The 24,227-nt window shown below is 36.9% G+C and overlaps 1 protein-coding gene across 1 annotated transcript in view; it reads right to left on the reverse strand.

Annotated features, from left to right (window-relative positions):
- The window catches only part of THSD7A (thrombospondin type 1 domain containing 7A), a 485,777-nt gene that overhangs the window by 78,032 nt on the left and 383,518 nt on the right, over positions 1-24,227 (reverse strand). Inside the window, exons 8-11 of the mRNA XM_061413578.1 lie at positions 20,837-21,071; positions 16,163-16,278; positions 3,947-4,079; positions 2,438-2,541 (exon numbers count right to left, since the gene is read on the reverse strand). Of these exons, the coding sequence (XP_061269562.1) occupies positions 2,438-2,541; positions 3,947-4,079; positions 16,163-16,278; positions 20,837-21,071 (588 nt within the window). The remainder of the gene's footprint in view (positions 1-2,437; positions 2,542-3,946; positions 4,080-16,162; positions 16,279-20,836; positions 21,072-24,227) is intronic.

Here is a 24,227-nt window from a genome sequence, read left to right on the forward strand (position 1 = left end):
TACTTCTGTAGGAGTATAGGCTCTGAGGAAAAATAAAATCTTTATCAAGGCAACAAATAAAAAGATTATCTTCATACAGAATTTAAAGGGGTTTTTCTGAGTATATTTATGCAGACATTACTTGTTATAATGAACAGTCAACTACGAAGAGGAATAAGCAGAGGTTTTTAGATTTGGAAATGAAAAGATCACTGGTAATCACCAAAAGAAATGTTTTATACAGACTGTGTCAATAAAAAACTAAAGACCTTGTTAATACCGTTGCTTTTATGCCTACAGCGATCTATGCACATATTCATTAGGCCACGATCTATCAGGAAAGGGGAAGGAATTAGCATCTAATGAAGATTTACTATGTGCAAGGGCTTCCCATGTGGCTCAGATGGTAAAGAATCCGCCTGCAATATGGGAGACCTGGGTTGGATCCCTGGGATGGGGAGATCCCCCGGAGAAGGGAAAGGCTACCCACTACAGCATTCTGGCCTGGAGAATTCCATGGACTGTATAGTCCATGGGGTCACAAAGAGTCAGACATGACTGAGCGACTTTCACTATGTGCAAAGCACTGTAAGGATCAGCTCTTTCTCAGCCTGAGAGAGAGGAAACGAATAAACCCAGGTTGTGCAGTCAAGTAAAAGTGTTCAAAACTAAAGCTGTTTTCACCCTGTGCAGTTTTCACATCTTAGAATTCCCTCAGTGCCTACAAAAGTATAGTTTTCACCTGTTTTACCTAAATTCATGTCACACTTTGATGGCAGGATATTATCTGTGCATAGATTGTGGAATACAAAAAAATTGTTAACAGATCATTTGGTCCAGCCCTCTTTTCTTTTTTTCCCCATCTAAATAAACTGAGACCTAGAAAGGCAAAGGGATGAATAAAACTCACATTGTGTGAGTGAAAGAACTGGGACTAAAATTTAGGTTTCTTGATTCCTAAACGCATGTCTGCTTTCATTATTAACTCTATGCAGGGTCCAGACTGTATGCAAATGTATACTTGATTCAAGGAGGAATTAGTAGGGCATGACAAGAAATCCTTATATCACTCAATTTCTCATGAATGGTTTGAAATGGGGAGAAAGACTTTCGACTCTAAATACCTAAGTCTCTGAAACTGTGAAGGGAGAGAGTTATTTTTTAGCCGACACTGATGGTAGAGGATACAGAATGAAAAATAAGTATTAAAACAAAATCCTGAAAATCACTAACTAGTTAATGTTAATTGTAAACTAAATGTTTCAAATGAAGATTTCTAAAATGACTTTCAAAATAGAAAATTCTTACCAAAAATGATGCTATTTTTTTTTTCAAATTTAAAAAAAGCAACCTTTACTCTGTAAAGAAAAGGGGTCCCAGATGAAATCAGCAAAAACTGGAATCCAATTCTGTATGTTCACACTTTCGCAATATCATCAAATATGTAACTACAAATGAGGGTGTAAAATATGTTTTTATGAATTAAAGAAAGGTGGCTGTGTATTCAATTACATATTCAAAATACATTTTAAATATGTATCTGGAATTAAACGTATAAGCAGCATGAGTAAAAAGAATCATGTACTCTTTACAGACTGAATTTGCTACATGTATAAAGAACACTGTTCAAAGCTTGGAGTGAAAGTATTATCCATAATATCTAGTAAATAATCATGGAAAGCTGGAAATATTTCCATATTTCATTTCTGCAAGATACCATGTTATCTAGCAGTGTCGACAGATTGCAGTCCACATATGGCAGGTTTTGAGTACATAAATTTGCCATTTAAAAATCAGTACTAAATATGAACCAAATTGGGGGTAGCCATGACAATGACAAGAAAGGCATTGCTGAGAATTTCTGGGAAAGTTAACCAATTATACTACATTATATGCATGCACATACATAATGCATATGGGCAAAGATGTAAGAATCTTATTGATTGTTAAGGTGACAAGCGAAGTGTTCTGGAATACCATGAGCCAAAAACTAATTACAAGAACAACAACAAGAACAAGCTGCCCTGTACATGCTGATCATCTTTCAGATAAGCATGAATGGAAGCGCAATTAGATGAGCTATGTTCGATCCCTGGGTTGGGAGGATCCCCTGGAGAAGGGAATGGCAACCCACTCCAGTATTCCTGCTTGGAGAATCCCATGGACAGAGGAGCCTGGGAGGCTACAGTCCATGGGGTCGCAAAGAGTCGGACACAGCTGAGCAACTAAAACAACAATGACAAGTGAACTACTAATGTCAAAGAACAAGGGACACAATTTAAAAAACAGGTCTCCATGTTCTGGTGTGTGGTTGAATGGACAGTAGCAGATTTTTATGTGCTCTGCTCTGCTTGCCTAGTGTGGCATCAGAATAACAAACTCTACAGGCTAGCTAGTGGTTAAATTAGTGATGCTGGAGAAATGTGAAGCAAATCAAGTGTGGAATGGGGCCTCCCACCTCTTGCCTGCCGTCCGGGCCCACAGCCCTCCTGCGCTCCAGGGCTGTCCTGTTGCACGCTCCAAGGGACAAGCTGGCACCTGCGCCATTTGTGAGTCTTCCACCTACATGGAAAGAACAGAAGCCGCATAGAGAAGAAGCAAACATGCCAGAGAAATCACAGTGATACAATGCCAAGGAGCCATGACTTTGACCACTACAGAAAGGAATTTGACAATGCTTTGGTCCTATCCAAATTCAATTTAAATCTTCATCAAGGAATTATAAAAAACAGCACTAAATATAAAAGTACTTTCTATGGCAGTGGAGACAAGGGTCTATCACAATCAATTCCTTAAAGAATGAACTCTACTGATAGTATTTAGCATTTAAAAATGTCAAATTATTAAAAAAATTTTTTTTTTAAGTTACATCATGAAGAATGTGGGATCTTAGTTTCTCAACCACGGATCAAATCTGTGACCCCGTGCAGTGGAAGCAGATCCTTAACCACTGGACCACCAGGCAAGTGCCATATTTAGCCTTTTTAACGATTAGGATTGCCAGCAAATGTAGCAGATAGTATCAGAAGTGATGTGTTTCATTTTAAAAAGGTATATTTATTTTATAATCAAGTTGTACAACTGCATTCAAGCCATGAGCCTTCTGTATAATGCTCTTTTGATTAGCATCATAGGGGTAACTCAGAAGGTGCAATTTATAATATACTTCACAAAAACAAATCCCTCAAATAAATAAGTTTGGGCTAATAGTTAATGTACATCATGTAACCATACAATTATATTGTCTGTCATCTAAGAATTAAATACAGATAAATTAAGATGACAAACTTGCCATCAATTTCATCTTAAATTATTATTTTGTGATCACACATTCCATCAGTTGATGCCATAATATTTCATTTGTTGGCACTGAAAGTTTTGTCAGGACTGCAAATTTTCACTACATCAAGCTTTAATTAGGTACCTTTTAAAAATAGTTACGGAAAAAAAAAACTTTTCTCTAATAATTATCACGATGATGATATGTATAGCTTCAGTAGCTTTAATTCCCTTGAGGTGACCAGAAATGAAGAGAACAGACATCGTATTAATATCACTGATATGAAGATGTCATTTCGTGAGCAAGAATGCCAGCATTCATGAAGAACATGTGCTCTCTGGAGCTCAGGAAGGACTGCTTTGGCTATTCTTGAAAGCACATGTTTCATAATTATTAATCACTTTTCTGCATTTCCTATAATTTATATAAACAAAAGAATTTTCCTCAAGCTCCCGAAGCTAAAAATAGAACTTGGAAGTTTAGGCAAGTATCTGTGTCCCTGGAGATGATTTTGGCAGCAAAGCAGCTCTTTAAAAAAGGCAAGAGATGGTGCCCACAGTCATACACATCCTCAGCTCCACTGAGTCTGCATATAGTGTTGGCTCCTTTTCTTAACATTGGAAAGAGTAGGACCTGAAGTGTTTCGCGCAGTGTGTTGCTCACAAGGCTTTTCTTTCAGCCCGTTACCTGTAGCTTTGGCACACTTGCGGGGCCTCGCAGGCCTTCTCTTCATAGAGTGGATCCGCGCAGTCCCTGCCTCCATTGGCTGGCGGCTGAATGATGACGCGGTGCCGAGTCTGCTTCTTGATTCCGGAGTCCCCTGGAATGAAGCAGCTTTTTAACCTTTGTTCTCTGCACTGATAAAGAAATCTCCGAATACCAGCCTGTGTGAAGAAATTACATTGCCTCCAGCTACACGTGCTTTATGGAGAAGGAAATAGCAACCCACTCCAGTACTCTTGCCTGGAAAAATCCCATGGACGGAGGGGCCTGGTGGGCTACAGTCCATGGGGTCTCGAAGAGTCGGACATGGCTAAGCGACTTCACTTTCACTTTTCACTTTCATGCATTGGAGAAGGAAATGGCTTTGACATCCCTGAATGAGAGGCCTCATCGAGTGGTTTCCTCAGTTCTCCCAAAGACTGCTTATATTGGAAACCCAATCAATTTATATTAAAAATGTGAAGAATGGAGAAAATAGTTCCATAGTCAGCTAGCCTTCCTAAGGCTCCGTTACAACGTGACTGCTCTGTCGTATGTTTCTTTCCCCTTGAGAAATATGACAGATCTAATTAATTTATTTTTCTCTCCCTTAAGTTTATTTTCATCCCATTTCATATATAGCCCTGTTTACCACATGGGACTCATACACATCTAATGAATCTTTCTTACAAGAATATATTCAATGTTTTATGTGAAATTCTATTTCTTGGCTATTCACTTAATTTGAAATGTATAACTCATAAATTATTCTGGTCATTCATTATTCATGTTAAACAATTTAAGATCTTTAATTCAGGTCACATCCTAAACATCTGAGCTGTAATTTCCTAGAGACAGAATTTTTAGAGAAGCATTCAAAATAGTAATAATTATTGTAAGTAAATTACTCCAAATTATGTTAAAAAACAATGTATCTAATTAAGGTTTACCTTAGATGAAGATATCAACTTAACAGTGTTACTGATATAAAGTTGTTCAGAATTTTTTAGTATGAGAAATAGGTGACATATAAGACTGACAGCTTTGATAAAATATATCTCAACTTACAATATATACATTTTAAAGATGAATAGTCATGTGTCATTTAATAGAGTTCCCCTGATGCATTTACATTTTTTCATAAGACAATTAAATATTTGAGATGTAGACTACAAAAACAGAGATATTTAGAAGGGTTAGTAGCCCTTAACACAATGAAAGTTTAGTAAGAAATGAAATGCTGCTGCTGCTGCTGCTGCTAAGTCGCTTCAGTCGTGTCCGACTCTGTGCGACCCCATACACGGCAGCCCACCAGGCTCCTCTGTCCCTGGGATCCTCCAGGCAAGAGTACTGGAGTGGGTTGCCATTTCCTTTTCCAACAAATGAAAGTGAAAAGTGAAAAGTGAAAGCGAAGTTGCTCAGTCATGTCTGACTCTTCAAGACCCCAGGGACTGTAGCCTACCAGGCTCCTCCGTCCATGGGATTTTCCAGGCAAGAATACTGGAGTGGGTTGCCATTTTCTTCTCCAGAAATGAAATGAAATATCCTTAAAGTCATTGTTTGTAGAAAAATATGATTTTATGATTAGAAGTTTTCAATAAATGGAACATCATTTTACATGGAGTCAGGGTTACCCCTCAACATGGTCTGGCCACTGATTTCCAGAAATGTGAATTGGAGATGCCTGTATTAGAAGGGACAACAGAGGATGAGATGGCTGGATGGCATCACTGACTCGCTGGATGTGAGTCTGGGTGAACTCCGGGAGTTGGTGATGGAGAGGGAGGCCTGGCATGCTGTGATTCATGGGGTCGCAAAGAGTCAGATACGACCAAGCGACTGAACTGAACTGAACTGAACTGTATTAGATAGGATAATGGGTCAGATTAGGGAATCCTAATGTCTGATAATGCAGGAGAATTTCTTTGAAAAAACAAACAAAAAAACAAAAAACAGATTTCTCGGCATGTACCTAGAACTAATACATGAGAATTTTGGGGATCTGGATGTGCGAAACTGTGGATGTGGGAATCTGATTTTGACAAAGCTTGCTGGGAAATGGTGATAAACAGCTGAATTTGACATCTTTTGGAATAATTGACCCTGTATGTCCCAATTTAAGATTCTAGGGTTTGCATGTAGCTTTTTAGAATTTTTCCTATAGTGGGGGAAACTTGTACTATTAATGACTGTTTTAACTATTTTAGTGAACAGCTGGAACACTATAGGTAATGACGTAGGGAACTAATGACGTAGGGAGGTAGTGGGTAGCAGAGTATTAACGCATTTGAAAATATTATCATAGGCTTTTAAAAATTGTAGCAATCATAGTCTGAATGCTAACTGCAACTTTTACATATTAAGTATAATTTATCTAAGAAAGATCTAAGGAGTGCCAGTAGGACTCTTAATAAAATTGGCAATGCTATCTTCATTTATTATATTGTTCACTGACTGCTATTTTTAGACCCAGGTGATAAATTCTTCTAATAATTTAGAGCTAGGAAAAATATTGTTTCCCTTCAAAATCTGTTAAGAACCCACTGTGCTTCAATTTCTTGCTTTATTCACCAGAATCTCAGAGTTAATTTTCTCAAGTACAGAAGCTTACCTTAACTTTGATTTTACATTATAAATTCTCCTCTCCCTTCCCTCTACCCTATTTACTACCTGACTCCATGCTTTTTTTTTTCACAGTATTATCTATTACTTTCCTTATGTTTTATATTTATGATGTGTCTTTAATCTTTTTAAAAGACTAAATGAGCATTCATATCATTTGTTTAGCCTTGAGGGAAGCAGGAAGACATGTGTTTGTTTTTTAACAGGGAAAAAGAGGGAAAGAGCAGAGGGGTCTTTGTTTCCCAGGTGGTTGAAATTCTTGAGTCAGTAACTTTTTTTAACTGACTGATAAAAAACAGACACAGAATTTAGGTCAAGGGATCTGGAGACTGGAGGGGAGAATGAGGTTAGCATCAGTGGTACCATATAGATTCCCCAGATATCACCTGGTACATACCCAGGGTGTTCAGATAGGAAGCAGCAATCAAATGTTAGTATTTCAATTCTACTTTGTTTACTGTTTTGAAAGCAAAAAGCCTCCTAATATAAAACTCTGAAAGTGCCTTATCACCATCTCCACAAGCTTGTACTAGATACACATAAGACAATGATAACTCTTTTTCACTTCCATGATTGATTCCACAATGGGAATCCATTTATTCTTATAAAAAGTTCAAATACCTTAACCTTGTGCAAGTTAAGGTTAAGAGATTGTGATCCGATTAAAATGGAACATTCCAAAGCCATAACACCTAGAGAGGAAGTTTAATGGAGTTACACAGAAAGTGTCATGACATCCACATTCCTATGAACTAGGAGGTTCATTTCTTCTCAGCTCTCAGTTAATGAATTACTCATACATGCAACAAAACAGCACCGTAGAGCTCAGGCCAGTTATACAGCCCTCAGATCAGAGTGCAATGGGAGAGCTATAGCACATGTTTAAAAAAATTTAATAAATAAAAATGGAAGCTTCCTCACCAGTAACTTGAGTTTGTAAATGTGGAACTTGAAAAGTTCATATGTATGTATTTATACCACTTATTGCATGTGGTGGGGATATATAACGCAGTTTCCATTTATCTTTGTATTTCAGCACTGAGAGCAATGGTCACACAGAGTAAAGTCTTAATAAATATTTGCTGAATGAGCAAACACATTAATTTCACTTCTCAACTGGATTATAACTAACATCTTCTGTTGTTTTTTATCCATTTTCTTATAGAATTATTCAGATGGGTACAAAGTCTGTTCTTTAGTTTTAATTTAAAAAAAAGGTATCAGTTTCATTGGAAATAATGAGCAGGGGAAAAATAAAGGAATATTCCTGTAGTGTTTATACTTGAAAATACCTACCTAGGATAGGTACAGAAAAAAGGGATAACATATTTATGTGGTAATGGCCACAGAGACTCAGAGGATATATAATCTCTCACTCAGTTACACACTTTTCAGTTATCTTAAGACATTCAAGGTAAATTTCACTGGAGAAGTTTCTTGATAGAAGGATTTAAAGGGCAGGCAAAATTAAGATGGGTTAAGCTGGAAGTGAGGTAGATGACAGGTGGGGCAGCATAGTGATAAGAAATTGAAAGGGAAACATTTCATGCAAAAAGTAAAATGTAAAAGCAGTTTTGAGCCCATCGGGGGTAATTCTAGAAGAGTACAGCTTGAGAGCATCAAAGTAGAAAAGGTGTCTCTGCAATATCCCTACCAGCCCTCAAGTCAATAAATGTAGTAAGAAAAAAAAAAAAAAGAAGCAAACAGATTGTGAGCAGTCAGGTGTATTATTTGATCAAAAGTATTGATTTTTTAAGATGAGTTACAAATATATGCATAAATGTTTTCCATCTTTAATAAAGCTCTTAAAGATAATTTGGAAAAGTTAACTAGTACACTGGTTTGAGGATTAAACTACTCTCTACTCAATACTGATGTTTATCAGGATTGATATTTCAAGACGTTATCACTAGAGAAGGGCTTCCTTGGTGGCTTAGGTGGTAAAGAATCTGCCTGCAATGTGGAAGACTTGGGTTCGATCTCTGGATTGGGAAGATCCCCCAGAGAAAGGAACCCATTCTAGTGTTCTTGCCAGAAGAATTCCATGGACAGAGGCTACAGTCCATGGGGTCACAAAGAATCAGATACTACTGAGTGACTAACACACACCCACACATACACATACACCATGAGAGAAGTAATTTCAAATTACTCTGTTCTTTCTGGAACCCTGAGCTACTCTGATCTTTCTTTCTACAATACTATAATATAATGTTACCTATCTAAAGTGATTTAAAAAGGAGGATAGCACCTCATTTTCATAAGTTCAAGACTCTTATAAAATGTAAATTTTACCTATAGAATTATATTTCAAAGAACAACCCCATTCCTGAATTACTTTTCTTTTGCTATTATCTATCCTTGAACATTCAACTTTTTAAACATTTTTAAATTGTGTGTGGAAGTCAGAGTAATTTCAATGGAGCTTGCCTCATTCCTATTTCATATCAAATAATGAAAAGCTAACGACATGTCATTGCTTTATTTTCCCTGCAACAAAAGACAAGTTTTCTATAAAACCATTGTATCTTTATTCTCAGTTACAGCAGTCTACAGGCAAAACAGAAAAGGCTTCTCCTAGCACACGAAGCATCTTGGCACTGTTGTTCAATAGCAACCTCCTCTGCCACCCCCTGGTCTTTCGTTTTTTCCCTCAATACACAATTATAGTTACTCTTTTTAAGTCTGAGTGTCTAGGTTTAGATTTCTGAAAGGCTTTTGTTCTTGGAGACTCAACAGAGAGCTGCCAAACAGAAGAGGCAGAGCTCACCTGCTGGTGGGGAGATGGTCTGAGCTTGGCCAAACATAGCCCCACCTCTCGGAACCTCTTGCTCACAGGATAGCAGATTCCTGAACTGGCATTCTTGCACTCCTTGGCCACTACCACCTAGGAGCTCCAGAGGAGACCAGTATCCTAGTGGCTCCATGCATTTTAATTTACAGCAGTTAATACCTTCTGCTGAGACACCATCCCAAATAAACATCTCACATACCTGACGTTCGCCCTGATAAACTAGCAGTTCCGATTCCCCCTGCATCATCACCTGGATCACAGCATACATGCTGTGCACAACTTAATTCAATTTGTCAGTCTTTTCTATCTTCTAATCTTTCCACCATTGTACCCAAAGGTGAGAACAGGACATGGAACAACAGACAGGTTTCAAATCGGGACAGGAGTATGTCAAGGCTGTATACTGTCACCTGCTTATTTAACTTATATGCAGAGGATGTAATGCAAAATGCCAGACTGGATGAGGCACAAGCTGGAATCAAGATTTCTGGGAGAAATATCAACAACCTCAGATATGTGGATGACACCACCCTAATAGCAAAAAGTGAAGAGGAACTAAAGAGCCTCTTGATGAGGGTCAAAGAGGAAAGTGAAAAGGCTGGCTTAAAACTCAACATTCAGAAAAATGAAGATCATGGCATCCAGTCCCATCACTTCATGGCAAATAGATGGGAAAACAATGGAAACAGTAACAAAATTTATTTTCTTGGGTTACAAAATCACTGCAGATGGTGACTGCAGCCATGAAATTAAAAGATGCTTACTCCTTGGAAGGAAAGTTACGACCAACCTAGATAGCATATTCAAAAGCAGAGACATTACTTTGCCAACAAAGGTTCGTCTAGTCAAGGCTATGGTTTTTCCTGTGGTCATGTATGGATGTGAGAGTTGGACTGTGAAGAAGGCTGAGCGCCGAAGAATTGATGCTTTTGAACTGCGGTGTTGGAGAAGACTCTTGAGAGTCCCTTGGACTGCAAGGAGATCCAACCAGTCCATTCTGAAGGAGATCAGCCCTGGGATTTCTTTGGAAGGAATGATGCTAAAGCTGAAACTCCAGTACTTTGGCTTTGTCATGTGAAGAGTTGACTTATTGGAAAAGACTCTGATGCTGGGAGGGATTGGGGGCAGGAGGAGAAGGGGATGACAGAGGATGAGATGGCTGGATGGCATCACTGACTCGATGGACCTGAGTCTGAGGAAACTCCGGGAGTTGGTGTTGGACAGGGAGGCCTGGCGTGCTGCGATTCATGGGGTTGCAAAGAGTCGGACACGACTGAGCGACTGATCTGATCTGAGCTAATGAACAACAACAACCAAAGGAGCACGTTGTCCATCAGCTTCGATCTTTTCTTAGAAATTTCCCTTCGCATTCTTTGCCAGTGGAGGCAGTTTCTACCTAGCCATTTCCCAGTCTTTTCTCGTCGCTTTAATGCTGTTGTAGTTCAGTCGCTAAGTCATGTTCAACTCTTTGCGATCCTGTGGACTGTATAGCACACCACGCTCCTTTGTTTAACCCCGTCTCCTGGAGTTTGGTCAAATTCAGGTTCATTAAGTGGATGATACTAACTAACTCAATAACATCTAACTCCTCTGAAGCTCCTGTCATTAATTTTACCATCATCTATCTACTCTGTGGCAGTCATCAACTAACATTTCATTACGTAATGGTTTTAGAATATCCCTCACTGTAATCCTTTCTCTTCCTACCCCTGCCACCACTCTGTTGGTTTGGGCATCCACACAGTTATTCTATTCAAGGCACTGGAGGCTCTGAATTGCTGTACCTCCTCAGCTCCAGTGACTTTTTTTGTGCATCTTGCATCAATTATTAGCTCTTCTGTCATCCCTTGATGATATCTTCATCAATATTTGTACATTCTCATCTTTAAACACCTTAATTTCTGGTCATTCCACCTAACCTTTCACTTTACCTACTATACTAAAGGTAAAAGTTAATTTCACTAAAATGCTTTACACTTCTAAAGGTTGCCAATCCACTCTCCCAAACACTTTTTTCTCTATATCATCCCCTTCATGACCCACTTCCATCCCAACCTACCTTAGATTCCATACTCCATTATTATTAAAAGTACTCCACTGAAAACACTCTTGACTTTCTGTTCCACTCTCTCTTTCTTGTGCTCTTCTAGAAGAGCCCTGACCTTGCTGCTGCTGCTGCTAAGTCGCTTCAGTCGTGTCTGACTCTGTGCGACCCCATAGACGGCAGCCCACCAGGCTCCCCCGTCCCTGGGATTCTCCAGGCAAGAACACTGGAGTGGGTTGCCATTTCCTTCTCCAACCCTGACCTTAATCGATGCTAATTATTTTCCTACACCTTTCCTTCATTCAGGCAGCTGAACATGGTTGAATAAACAGTGGCAACTGTGTTGAGCAACTCCTTTTAAAATGCACGACTACATGGCTATTCCATATTGCCTATTACAAGTTCTATTATATGTTACTTGGCCACTTTTGCGTTCTCCAAAATGATCTCACATCTTTTCTCTTACCTAACCTGAATCCTTCACTTGATCCTTCACAAGAAATCAAGACATTAGAATCATTAAATGTCTTTTCTGTCTCATACTACCAGAAAATAAGCTTCCTGATATCAGAAAAATTGGTTTCCCTGTTTACTGATGCATACATATGTGTGTGTATATATACATACACACACACACGTATACACAAACATCATGAAACTCACTACTCATTTTTATGTTCAATCAAAAACTAGAAATTGTGTCCTGCTATGCATGCAGGCTCAGGTGCTTCAGTCATGTCTAACTCTTTGCAACCCTATAGACTCTAGCCCACCAGGCTTCTCTGTCCATTGGGTTTCCCAGGCAAGCATACTGGAGTGGGTTGTGATTTCCTTCTCCAGGGGATCTTCCCGACCCAAGGATGGAACTGGCATCTCTTACCTCTCCTGCATTGGCAGGAAGGTTCTCTACCACTAGCGCCACCTAAGTCTAATTCAATCTTCTACAACTGGCCTCAATTTTCCAACTACACATTCTGACTTTCCCCCAGACATTCCAAGGTCCAATGAGCTGGATCCCTCTTTCTTTTGAACAGTCCATCTTTTTCATGGTCACTAAGACTTTTCCTGATGCTTTTAATCACCTGGGGTTCTTTTATGCATTCTCTCTTTCAAAAAAGTCTCTTCTCCCTTCTTTTCAGCAAGATTTCCCCTGATATTTGCTCCCACAATGGATTTTTCCTGTTTCTTCCCTAGAGCTCTTTCTGCTTTACCACTAAATCTTGTTACTGGGTCATCTAAGTCTTACATTATCTGCTCTATGTAGAATAGTTCTGTATTTTAAATGAGATCAAAAGCTTCTTTGAAGCTCTTCTCTGTAGGGCCATCAAAGTGTTAGTTAAATACAGTAATCAATAAATTAGAAATGCAATATGTATTTATACATATATTACAGATAAGTATTAATTTAATTAATACATGCAGAGCATTTACAATTTGTTCCCTCATCTGTAAAATTTTTAAGTGCCTTATATAAGTTTAATTACAGTTTGTCATATAAAATTTTTTATATTTTATAAATGGTCAGAGAAGAGTAAAGCAGCTTTAGTGCTATAAAAAGCATCAGCAGAGATCAAATTAAAAATCATGTTATTTAATTTCCAATTATAGGTTTTTAATAAGTTATATCTATTTTCTTCCTTTTCCAGACACAGATAATGCATAATAAAATAACAAATTCATAGGCTACTAAACTATTACCTAATTCTTGGACACATTTCAATATCCCAAATTAGTTTCAAATGAAGATATAATGAAATGAGAGATATTTACCTGATTCCTTATTTTTAGGAGGGCTATTCTAGAATGAATTTAATGGAATATTTCTGGTTTATTTCTTAAAATTTTTTAAAATATAATCACACCAGGCTTCTTTTTTTTTTAGCCACACCATGTAGCATGTAGGCTCTTAGTTCCCTGACCAGCGACTGAACCTACACCCTCTGCAGTGGAAACACAGTCTTAAGCATTTGACCCTACTTTATTTCCTTAAAAAAAGAAATATTTATTAGGGAAGTCCCTACTTTATTTCTTTCAAATACTTAAGACCAAGAGAACTGTTATTTCAAAATATTTTACGCAAAATGAAAAAATGTCCAATATAAAGAAGAGGCAAAGTTTTTTTCTACTTTCAAACATTTTACTTTACAAATGTTAAAGTTCTGTGAAGTTATTAATCGTGGTACTACAAATGTAACTGCATGTTTTGGAATTATTAGTAAATGGCTTACATCAATATAAAATATTAAGTATAAAAATATCCAGAATAAAATGTTCAAGCACATAAATTTCATATAATAAACAACCTTTTTCATGGTAATGATGAATAACCAACAATTATCACAGAAACATCAATCTATGAGAAACTACAACTCTATTGCTGATTGTGACCAAACTAAAAGATATCACATGCTATTTAGTTTTTAAGAAAGTAAGGAGACAGAGTCAATTCTAATGAGGTGGATGAACACAGAACCTATTACACAGAGTGAAGTAAGTCAAAACAACAATTATCATATACTAATGCATATATATGGATCTAGAAAGTTGGGACTGATGAACCTATTTCAAAAGCAGCAGTTGAGACACAGACACTGAGAACAGACTTAAGGACAAGGTTGGGCAGGGAGAAGAGGGTGAGAGGTATGGAGAGAGTAACATGGAAACGGACATTACCATATGTAAAATAGATAGCCAATGGGAATTTGCCGTATGACTCAGGGGGAAACAACCTAGGGGGTGGGATGGAGAGGGAGCTGGGAGGGATGTTTAAGTGGGAAGGGACATGGGTAAACCTATGGCTGATTCATGTTGATGTTTGGTAGAAACCAATGCAATAATGTAAGCAAATATCCTTCAATCAAAAATAAAAAAAAAAAAAAAAGAAAGTAAGGGGATAAAAGAAGAAAATCTGGATAAAAATGACAGAGACATTGCTATATCAATAAGATTACAGTCATTAACATTTTTGAAGAGTTAATGCTAACTCTTTTTGTCCCAAAGCTTTTAAAATGCCTTAAAAGACTTTTGATCCAGTGGTTAAGAATTTAGAGGAATTGAGAGAGTAGCATGGAAACATATACATTACCATATGTAAAAGAGGTAGCCAGCGGGAATTTGCTGTATGACACAGGGAGCTCAAACTGGTGCTCTGTGACAACCTAAGGGGGTGGAATGGGGTGGGAGGTGGGAGGGAGGTTCAGGAGGGAGGGGATAGATGTATATCTATGGTTGATACATGTTGATGTATGGCAGAAATCAAGACAATATTGTAAACTGATTATCCTCCAATTAAAAAAAAAAAAAAGAATCTGCTTGCCAAAGCATTGGACATGAGTTTGATCCCTGGTTCAGGAAGATCCCACATGCCATAGAGCAACTGAGCCTGAATGTCACAACTATTGAAACCTGTGCTCCACAAGAAGAGAAGACATCTCAGTGAGAAGTCCCAGCATGGAAAGAAAAGGAGCCCTTGTTTGCAGCAACTACAGAAAGTCCAGCAATGAAGACTGGGCACAGCCAAAAATAAATAGATAAATAAGATGTTAAAAAATGAAATAACAGAAAAAATTTCTATTCTTGGTCACTTTGTGATTTATTTTATATATCAATGGTATTTAGAATAGAAAAAGCATAAAAAGGAACCCATATAAATTATATAATATATATATAATTATATAAATTATATAAAATTATATAATCTAATTATATAATATATATATATTAAATATATATATATTTAATATATATATAAATTAAATTATATATTTAATTATATAAAATAACCACACAGCTAAAACAATCAATTATGAAGTTTATAATCTTATGTAATATCTTCAGGATTAAAAAAATATATTCTGGTAATTTAAAGCAGTTGTTAAACCAGAAGTTGATTCTTACATTAATCCCTATAGTGAGTCAAGAAGCATAAGTGGAAGCATAAAAGAAACTTAAGATAAACTACCTCTATTTGTCAGAAGAGTAAAATAGAAAGTAGGAGACAATGTCATTTGTGACACTGAGAGAAAACATGCTCACTTTCTGTACAGTCACCTAGAGGATGAGGACATCTTTCTTAGCGGCATTGAGAAAGGACCTTGTGCATGTGGCATAAGCCCTCTTGGAGGAGGTTACCATTAGCCCCACTCTAGAGCTGCCAAGCAGATGACCCACAAACTGCAGGACAATTATGCCAAGAAAAAACCAAACCAAACTGGGAACAAATCCTTATCTTATAAATGCCTCATGGCATGTTAAGTGTTGGCAGAGGTACACTTTGATCATTTCCCTCTTTCCTTTATTCCTCCTTTGGGTCACATAATTGAATCTGTAGTGAATCTGGTCCCATGGCTATTTCTTGCAACTAAGTAGGCTGAAAACCATGAGTACTCAGAAGATCATTTTGTATTCTTTTTGAAATACACAAGGCCACTACACATTCTTGTAGAATCAATGCTAAAGGAAACATTATGAATATAATAAAATCTAGAATATTTTCACTTAGATCTATATCACACAGTTATTTAAGTCCATTTTGGCATAAAACTCATTTGACTTATTCATTTGGTACTCTAAAACCTGTATTATCTTCTAGAAGGAAATCCAAATTTCATGGCATTTGTCCCAGTCCAGGATCACAGAGTCAGCCCCATGTAAGAATCAAAACATTGCTCAGCCAGAGGAACTTGGAGGTCTAGAGAGAGGGTTCCTGGGTGAACTGCCTTCAGAACTCTTCAGGGCATACCTTCTTTACATGAGGAAGGGCAAGATGTCCAGTCGCTATATGGTGTCACCATACAGTCCTTCCTACAAGGAAGCAGACAGGGTCGCACTGTTTCAGGTCGAAGGCTTTCAGGACACCTAGGAAGAGCAAATGGAGATTACTAGGCCTCTGTACTAACCCAGAACCAGGTAATTTATATCTTTAGAATTTTTACTTCTAAAATTGCTAAACAGGCATCCATCTGTAGTATTCTACCTCCAGGATTCTTTCTACTTTTTGACAAGAACTATACAACTAAAATAATTCTTCTGAACTGAACCTCAATAAAGCTTCTCAAGGCAGGAAGTGAAAATTTAATTATAGTAATTGTGCTATGTAAGAGAAAATACAATAATTGTTCTTTATCCATTTATAACAATCTATTAATAAAACTGCACTTTCTAACATGCCTTATAAGAAATTTATGAAAGTTCAAATTACCAATTTAAGGAACCAATTCTACACCTTTATATAACTAAATAGGCTTATTGTCAATCATAATTTTCCAGGCTACTCTGTACTTTATTTTTATAAAATATGTTTAGCAAAAAGTAAATTTATAATGGCATATTCTATACATAGTACATGCTCAAAAACCAATATTATATTTACAGCTATGAGTGCCATAAAAATAAGGAATAAAACAAAGTATACAGCTAATTAAGATAAACAATTTTTGTTCTGTTCCTGGTTTCATTCACTGTATTCTTATTTTTTCTTCCATTTTCTTCCAAGTTTTAATCTACTGGATTTTAAATATTTTAGGTATTTTTATAAATTATAATATTGTTACAAAAAGAGTGAATGAATATAAATAAAAAGAATCAATAAGTAATTTAAAGAAAAACAAAACACTGTGTTCTTGACATAAATTATAGTAAAATTAGCTTAATTATACTATCTTAAAACACCAAAATATAAAATATATTATTAGGGACACGAGAGAAAAATGACGACAAAACACTGAAATGCCTTATACTTTATAAGGTTTTCACTTCCTAGAAAAATTTTAGGAAGCTGAGGTATGAGTTTTAAATAAACTAGTTTGTTTATTGTGTACTTATTACATGATTTTTAAATTTCCCAATTCTCTTATGAATCTTCACAATCTGATTCCCAATTCTTTTATGAATCTTCACAATCTGATTCTACTATCATTAGCAATCAAATGTTATCAATACTAGCAGATGCATGCACACGAGGACAACAAAACATAATAACATAATTCATGTAACTAAAAGTAATGTTCTGATTCCTAAAAAATTTTCTTTTGAGGTGATATCATATCATCTCTGACAAGTAAGTTAAGAGGCAGTGAAGAAGTGAATCAACCAGTATAACTGTTGCTGGAATAACTTGGCAAATTAGTGAAAAATGGGATTTAAAAATACTCCCCATAGGAGAAGTCAAATTTCTTGTACGTCAAGATAAATTGTCTTTCAACAAGTAAGTTAATCAGGTTTTCAGAACTGAACTATGAGTGAATAAATCAACATCATTAATCTCCTTCCCATAATTTCTATATAGCACTCTGCTGACACTTCATTTTTGATATATCTATAAGTTTTTATTTATGTGTCCTATCTCATCCATAAGTATTACATTCTATTCAACTATACAGATACATGTTTTTTTTTTTTTGCTCACTCAGTAACACCAGCCTTTATTTGAAAGTGGATTTTAAAAAATACATTGGATTTAACATTTCAAAATGAAATATCCTCTCTGGTTTATGTTGAATATACGCTTGGATTTTCCTAACTGCTATGCCTACTCAAAGTCATTCTTTGATAAGTCATTCTTAGATAAGAATCATTAGAAGTTAATGTTTTGTTACAACTGAGATTATAACTAGAATTATAAATTAACCTACATTCTTAACCAGGAAACATTATATGGAAAACCTCACATATAATCATCCTGTTAATTCTTGTTGAAACTATTAGTAAGTATTATTGGAAGCATTCCTTCTCAATGAGGCAATTTTAGAACTTTAACAATGGGAGAGCATTACTCAATTACATGCTTTTCAAATTTTAGCTCTGAATAAATCAATGGAATTTACAATGCTATCACTGACAACCTCAAAAATTCTATTTTAGTTTAGAAATTTCCTCAGCAAGATATTTGATTAGCCGCGGAGAACAAAATTACCAACAACAAAACTGTTAAATGAACAGACCGATATAAATTATACAGCCTAGACCACAGCCAATGAAATGAATTCAGGCTTCCTTTGGTGAGGCAATTGGTTCAGTCAACATGCTTCTTTTCTCCTTTGTACTGTTTGTATTTAGTGTTTGTGGTTTAAATCAAGGAATTGATTTTCCCCCAAATCTTATTCAAGGTCAAATTAAACAGATGTGATAGGAGTTGAAGTTTGTTACTCGGAGGATAGATAAGATCAATAACATTGATTTTACCATTGCACAGTAATCTGTTTTATTAAGAGGACTTTAAAACAAGGTTTCTATTTGCATTTTTGTTTCAAATGCCTAGTACCGAAAAGCAGTCACTGAATTTTACCTAGCATATTTAGGCATAAGGGTAGTAATATTTTCTTTTGAATTCACAGTATTTGCTTTATTTTTTAGAACTTTAAGGGTAAAGGAAACTCATTTGATTTAACAAATCTATACTTGTATCCAGGTCATTGAATAAAGGCAGCAAGGGTAAAGCACATTTTTAATGGATTATTGTGGTGCTCTGACATGGGGCTTCAGGATATCCTTTCTATTGAATGATTTAATGACATTAATCCACCAAGCTTTACCGCACATAGGCTTGCGTGTATGTACATCCACTGCTGAGGAAAAAACTCTCATAGTTTGCATAAGGGAGGAAAATATAACAGTAACATCTAAAGGGTAAATGAAACTGCAAGAGGAACAGAGTGAGCTTACCCATAGAAGCTCAGAACAATAACCCTCCAATCTGAACCATGACAAGTTGGTCAAGGTGATAACCCCCTGCAGCAAATATTTCTGCCTCTTTGCTTGTCCCAGCAAGTCCCACAATCCCCCAGCACTTGGGACTTCCGCTTCTGCTGTTACTGCTATTGACTTTTAATATACTGCACATTAATATCCTTTGTTACATTCATCACAAATTTAGCATCATTTTTACTGAAATATTGGTTTGGGGCTACCTATGAAGCATATGGAATAGTTTCTCAATTTACTTAAATCTTTTGGCATATATTTTCTAGCTACATACTTGTTTGCTAGAAAACCCAGAGTTGACATATTGTATGTGCCTTGTGAGAAACAAAAAAAACCATATCAGCATAACTGGGCTAATCATTTGTTGGAGAAAATTAATAAATCAGTTATAAAAATACATGCAATGAGGAAGAAATCTCTATCATTGCTGATTTAGACAGCACCCATCTTTCAAAGTTCATATCATCTTAGCCATGTGAAACATGAAAAGTAAAACCCATCGGTTTTGCATGTTTCTTAATTTCTAACTAAATGATGGGGCAAAATATTGCTAAAGTCCAGAACCCTGGCCATTAGAAAGAAACAAGTCATCATGAGATTTTTATTTATCCCCTGGAGTTTGTCATATATCAGTTACATTATTATCATTTCTCTGAAACACTAAGAAGTATCTCAAATTTTCCAAGAGAAAATAATTTTAAGATTTATTGAGTGCTTACATTACTACTTTTTGTTTTCATTAAATTTCTGCAAATATTTTTGAAAACTGAAGCCAGAATCTGTTAAGTAGTATGTTTAAGACCACACACGAAACCTAAGTACTTGACCAAGTTTTCAGAAATTTTGATACCCGTGAAAAATGGCTTATACCAGTGAAAAACTGATGGGTTTTACTTTTCTTGTTTCACACGGCTAAGGTGATACGAACTTTAAAAGATGGATGCTGTCTAAATCACAAATGATAAGAGTTTTTTTCCTCTTTGCATATATTTTTATAACTGATTTATTAATTTTCTCCAAGAAATGATTAGCCCAATTTATACTGATATGGTTTTTTTTTGTTTCTCACAAGGCACATACAATATGTCAACTCTTGGGTTCTCTAGCAAACCGTTTGCTGTGTTATCACACTACTTGTTAACTACAGTGAGACACTGGTGCTTTTTCTGCTTATTCTAACTCTCATCCTATCCTAAGGCTCTCTCTTGGGAGTAAATGGTTTATTCATTTAACCATTAAAAGATGTAGTACGTTTGGCCTCAGTATTTTTGATATAGTGCCTTCTAAGGGAAATGAAAGGCAGATCATAGAAGGCTATTGCCCAATTCAACTAGATGGGCAGCCTCCACAGCCTACGGGTACACAGGAGGTCATTGATGACCCCCACTGCTAGGACTTTGGATACTGTCCCTATTGATCAGCCAGGCCTAGAGTGAGCACTTCTTTCACTGCCTTACTAGCTCAACAAAAGCAGAAAGTGCTACTATTAACACTGAAAGTAGGTACCACATGGAGAGATTTCTACAGAATTTATGGATCCCAGGTACCAGCTGTTATAACTTTATCAGTGGCTGCCTTCAAAACAGAGAAGTCTTACTCTTGAGGTCAGGTATGATGAGCATCAAACATTCCATTTCACGAAGCAAGTGAAGCCTGGGCCCATCCCGACATGGTTGGCCACAGGAGTTAACTATTGTCGTTTTCAAGTCCTTACTTTTTGGGTCCCACTTGGCCAACATTGACCCGCACGCAGATGACTTTTCTTGTCTGCATGCCAACGGAGCAAGAGGCCTCCCCGTTCCAAGCTGTAGTTGTGTTGAAGGACGAAACTGAAGTGTCCTCGATACACTGGCCCCAGGGTCCAGTCTGCCAGTGGTACACAGTACAGGGATGCTCGTTACAGCTGCGTACCTCTTGCAGAGCACTGGTGTTTGGGCACTGAACTCCACCTACAAAAACAGACAGTATCAGCAGGTTAGATATGGTGCCAACAGAAACCTTATCATCCTCTGCTCCTTGGAATTAACAATAAGAATGATACCGGCCACTTACTAGCACATGTGGCCATACACTGCTAGGAAGGCAAATCACATGAATGGCATTGTCTGGCTTAAAACTTAAACTTTGTGGTATATTTGATATTCGGTTTGGGGGACTCAGGAGGACCTCAAAGACAGGCCATTATTCTCTAGAGAAGATGAAAATGAGGAACAAACAAAGCTTATGTAATTCCTAACTAGAGGAAAAATGGACACTGAGAATCTACAGATGGGGAAAACCCAGTATGTTCACAAATGATATCCATCAAATTGAAAGTCTTAATTATAGGTTTCAAAGTGCTGCTTATTTCAGTGAATTAGGATTTAGGGTGATTTAAAATCAATAGAAGCTTTCTGACCCTCCATGGCATCACTGAAGAATACATTATACATGTATTAATGATAATACACCATATTTCTTCAAACCTAAAATGTGTGAATGACTGTGAGATAGACCATCATTTTATGTGTCCCAGAGAGAGTAAAATGGCATCAAATTAAACTACAACACTTTTTTTTATCAACTCTAATTTTTACTGTATGCTCACCCAAATAGCTTTGTATGACTTATTTAGATACTTTTTAAAAAATGTACCACTTTTACATACATTAAAAGGGAAGGTATTCCTAAAACTTCTTTACATTCAGAATCCAAATCTTTCAAGTAGCTTATTAGTTGACACTCATCAAAGTTTGTGTTCTCCAACATATATCATCTCTGTGGCATCACATGCATTGGTTATCCAGGATTTCTTAAAGAGTGTTCCCTGTTGTCTCCACGGTTTTTTTTTCCCCCAGGATACTGGTATCTATTTCTAAGTTCTAATGTGGCTCCATTTTTAATTGTACCAGAAGATGTTTGTCAATGAAAGATTTAAGCTAGCAACCAAGGGAGGGTTTATTTTCCTTCCTCAAATGGCCCTTACCTATTTTTATTTCTTTGTTTTTGGTAGAAATATTATGGGGTTGCTATTGCTCTCAGGAATAACAATGAAATTCCCAAGTACTAGCAATGACAACTATATTATAACTGCTGCTTGGTCACAGTGATTTTAAAATGAACCTAATATAAGATGCAGTAATTACAGAGATGATAAAGGATTAAACACATGTGTCCTTTAATCAATAGAATGTGGTGTGGAGTTGTCAATATGGAACTCTTTTTTAACATGCTGGCCCCATTATAAGTACTTTATAGGTGGGATCTCATTTTATACCCACAGCTGCTGAACAAGTTAAAAATTATGAAGCGGATGAGTCTAAACAGCTAAATGATGCAGTCACAGGAGCAGTTAGGAATTTATGGAGTCCGGTGTTTTTTGTTTTTACCTAAATGCTATAGATGGGGAAACAGTGGAAACAGTGTCAGACTTTATTTTTCTGGGCTCCAAAATCACTGCAGATGGTGACTGCAGCCATGAAATTAAAAGGCGCTTACTCCTTAGAAGGAAAGTTATAACCAACCTAGATAGCATATTCAAAACCAGAGACATTACTTGGCCAACAAAGGTTTGTCTAGTCAAGGCTATGGTTTTTCCTGTGGTCATGTATGGATGTGAGAGTTGGACTGTGAAGAAGGCTGAGCGCCGAAGAATTGATGCTTTTGAACTGTGGTGTTGGAGAAGACTCTTGAGAGTCCCTTGGACTGCAAGGAGATCCAACCAATCCATTCTGAAGGAAATCAGCCCTGGGATTTCTTTGGAAGGAATGATGCTAAAGCTGAAACTCCAGTACTTTGGCCACCTCATGTGAAGAGTTGACTCATTGGAAAAGACTCTGATGCTGGGAGGGATTGGGGGCAGGAGGAGAAGGGGATGACAGAGGATGAGATGGCTGGATGGCATCACTGACTCGATGGACATGAGTCTGGGTGAACTCTGGGAGTTGGTGATGGACAGGGAGGCCTGGCGTGCTGCAATTCATGGGGTCGCAAAGAGTTGGACACGACTGAGCAACTGAACTGAACTGAACTGAAATGCTATTTGTGATGCCAGCTCTGAAAATAAAAAGCTTTATCCTGTTAAAAACAGAGTATTTGGAGAAATTTATTGTTTACTTTATTGACAATTTGATCTAGTCACACTTATGTAGTCTCTGGATTTCATTTTAAGAATAGAAAATAACTGGTTGTTCACATGGAATGGTGGGACCTTGGGTGTTCATCACACATATCTGTGACAGTAAATGGAGGAATACTGAACATAATAAAAGGTGGGTTTTAGATATTAGGAAAGCAAGTTTTAAAAAGTTTAAAAATGTTAAGAAAAGTGATTCAATAGCTAGTGACCCTAATATGGCAGGAGACCTGGGTTCAATTCCTGGGTTGGGAAGATCTCCTGGAGAAGGGAATGGCAACCCACTCCAGTATTCTTGCCTGGGGAATCCCATGGACAGAGGAGCCTGGCAGGTTACAGTCTATGGGGTCACAGAGTCAGACACAACTGAGCAACTAACACTAATATGGAAGATGGCTCCTAAAGTTTGAGATCTGGGTAAAAGTAATAAGCAAAATCACACCCTGAGCTGATCTTCAGGTATCATTTCATTTGTGACTAAGGACATCCCTCTATTCAGCATATAAATCAGCAGGCAATTTATGTGATAATTTAACTGCAATTTACAGGCACTTATGCAATGCTGAACATGGGATCAACATCAGAATAACCTGTATTAAACAGCGTTTCATTACTGTCCCCTGCTTCATGAAGGTGAAAACATCTGTCACAGCTCATATCCTATCTTCCATCACACAGCTCAGCAACCCTGGGAGCAAGAAGTTTAGTATTTGAATAGGGACAACTCCTAAACCTGCTAATTGGATTGGAGAGAAGTAAATGAGCACTCTTATTACCCACTTCCCTGAGGCTCTAGATTTATCCAATGGTATTTCTCAGGAAAACACATGCTAACTGTAGAAAACTGTGTTCATTTTATATAACCATTTAAAACTATATCTTACTTAATAGTGAAATTACCCCTCCTCAATTGAATAATGTGTTTTTACTTACCCCATTTTTACTTTGAATGTATGTATGCTATGTAAGTTGTGATTTTAAAACTCTGCAT

The sequence above is a fragment of the Bos javanicus genome, chromosome 4 (assembly GCF_032452875.1).
Source record: "Bos javanicus breed banteng chromosome 4, ARS-OSU_banteng_1.0, whole genome shotgun sequence".
In the NCBI taxonomy this organism is placed as follows: domain Eukaryota; kingdom Metazoa; phylum Chordata; class Mammalia; order Artiodactyla; family Bovidae; genus Bos; species Bos javanicus.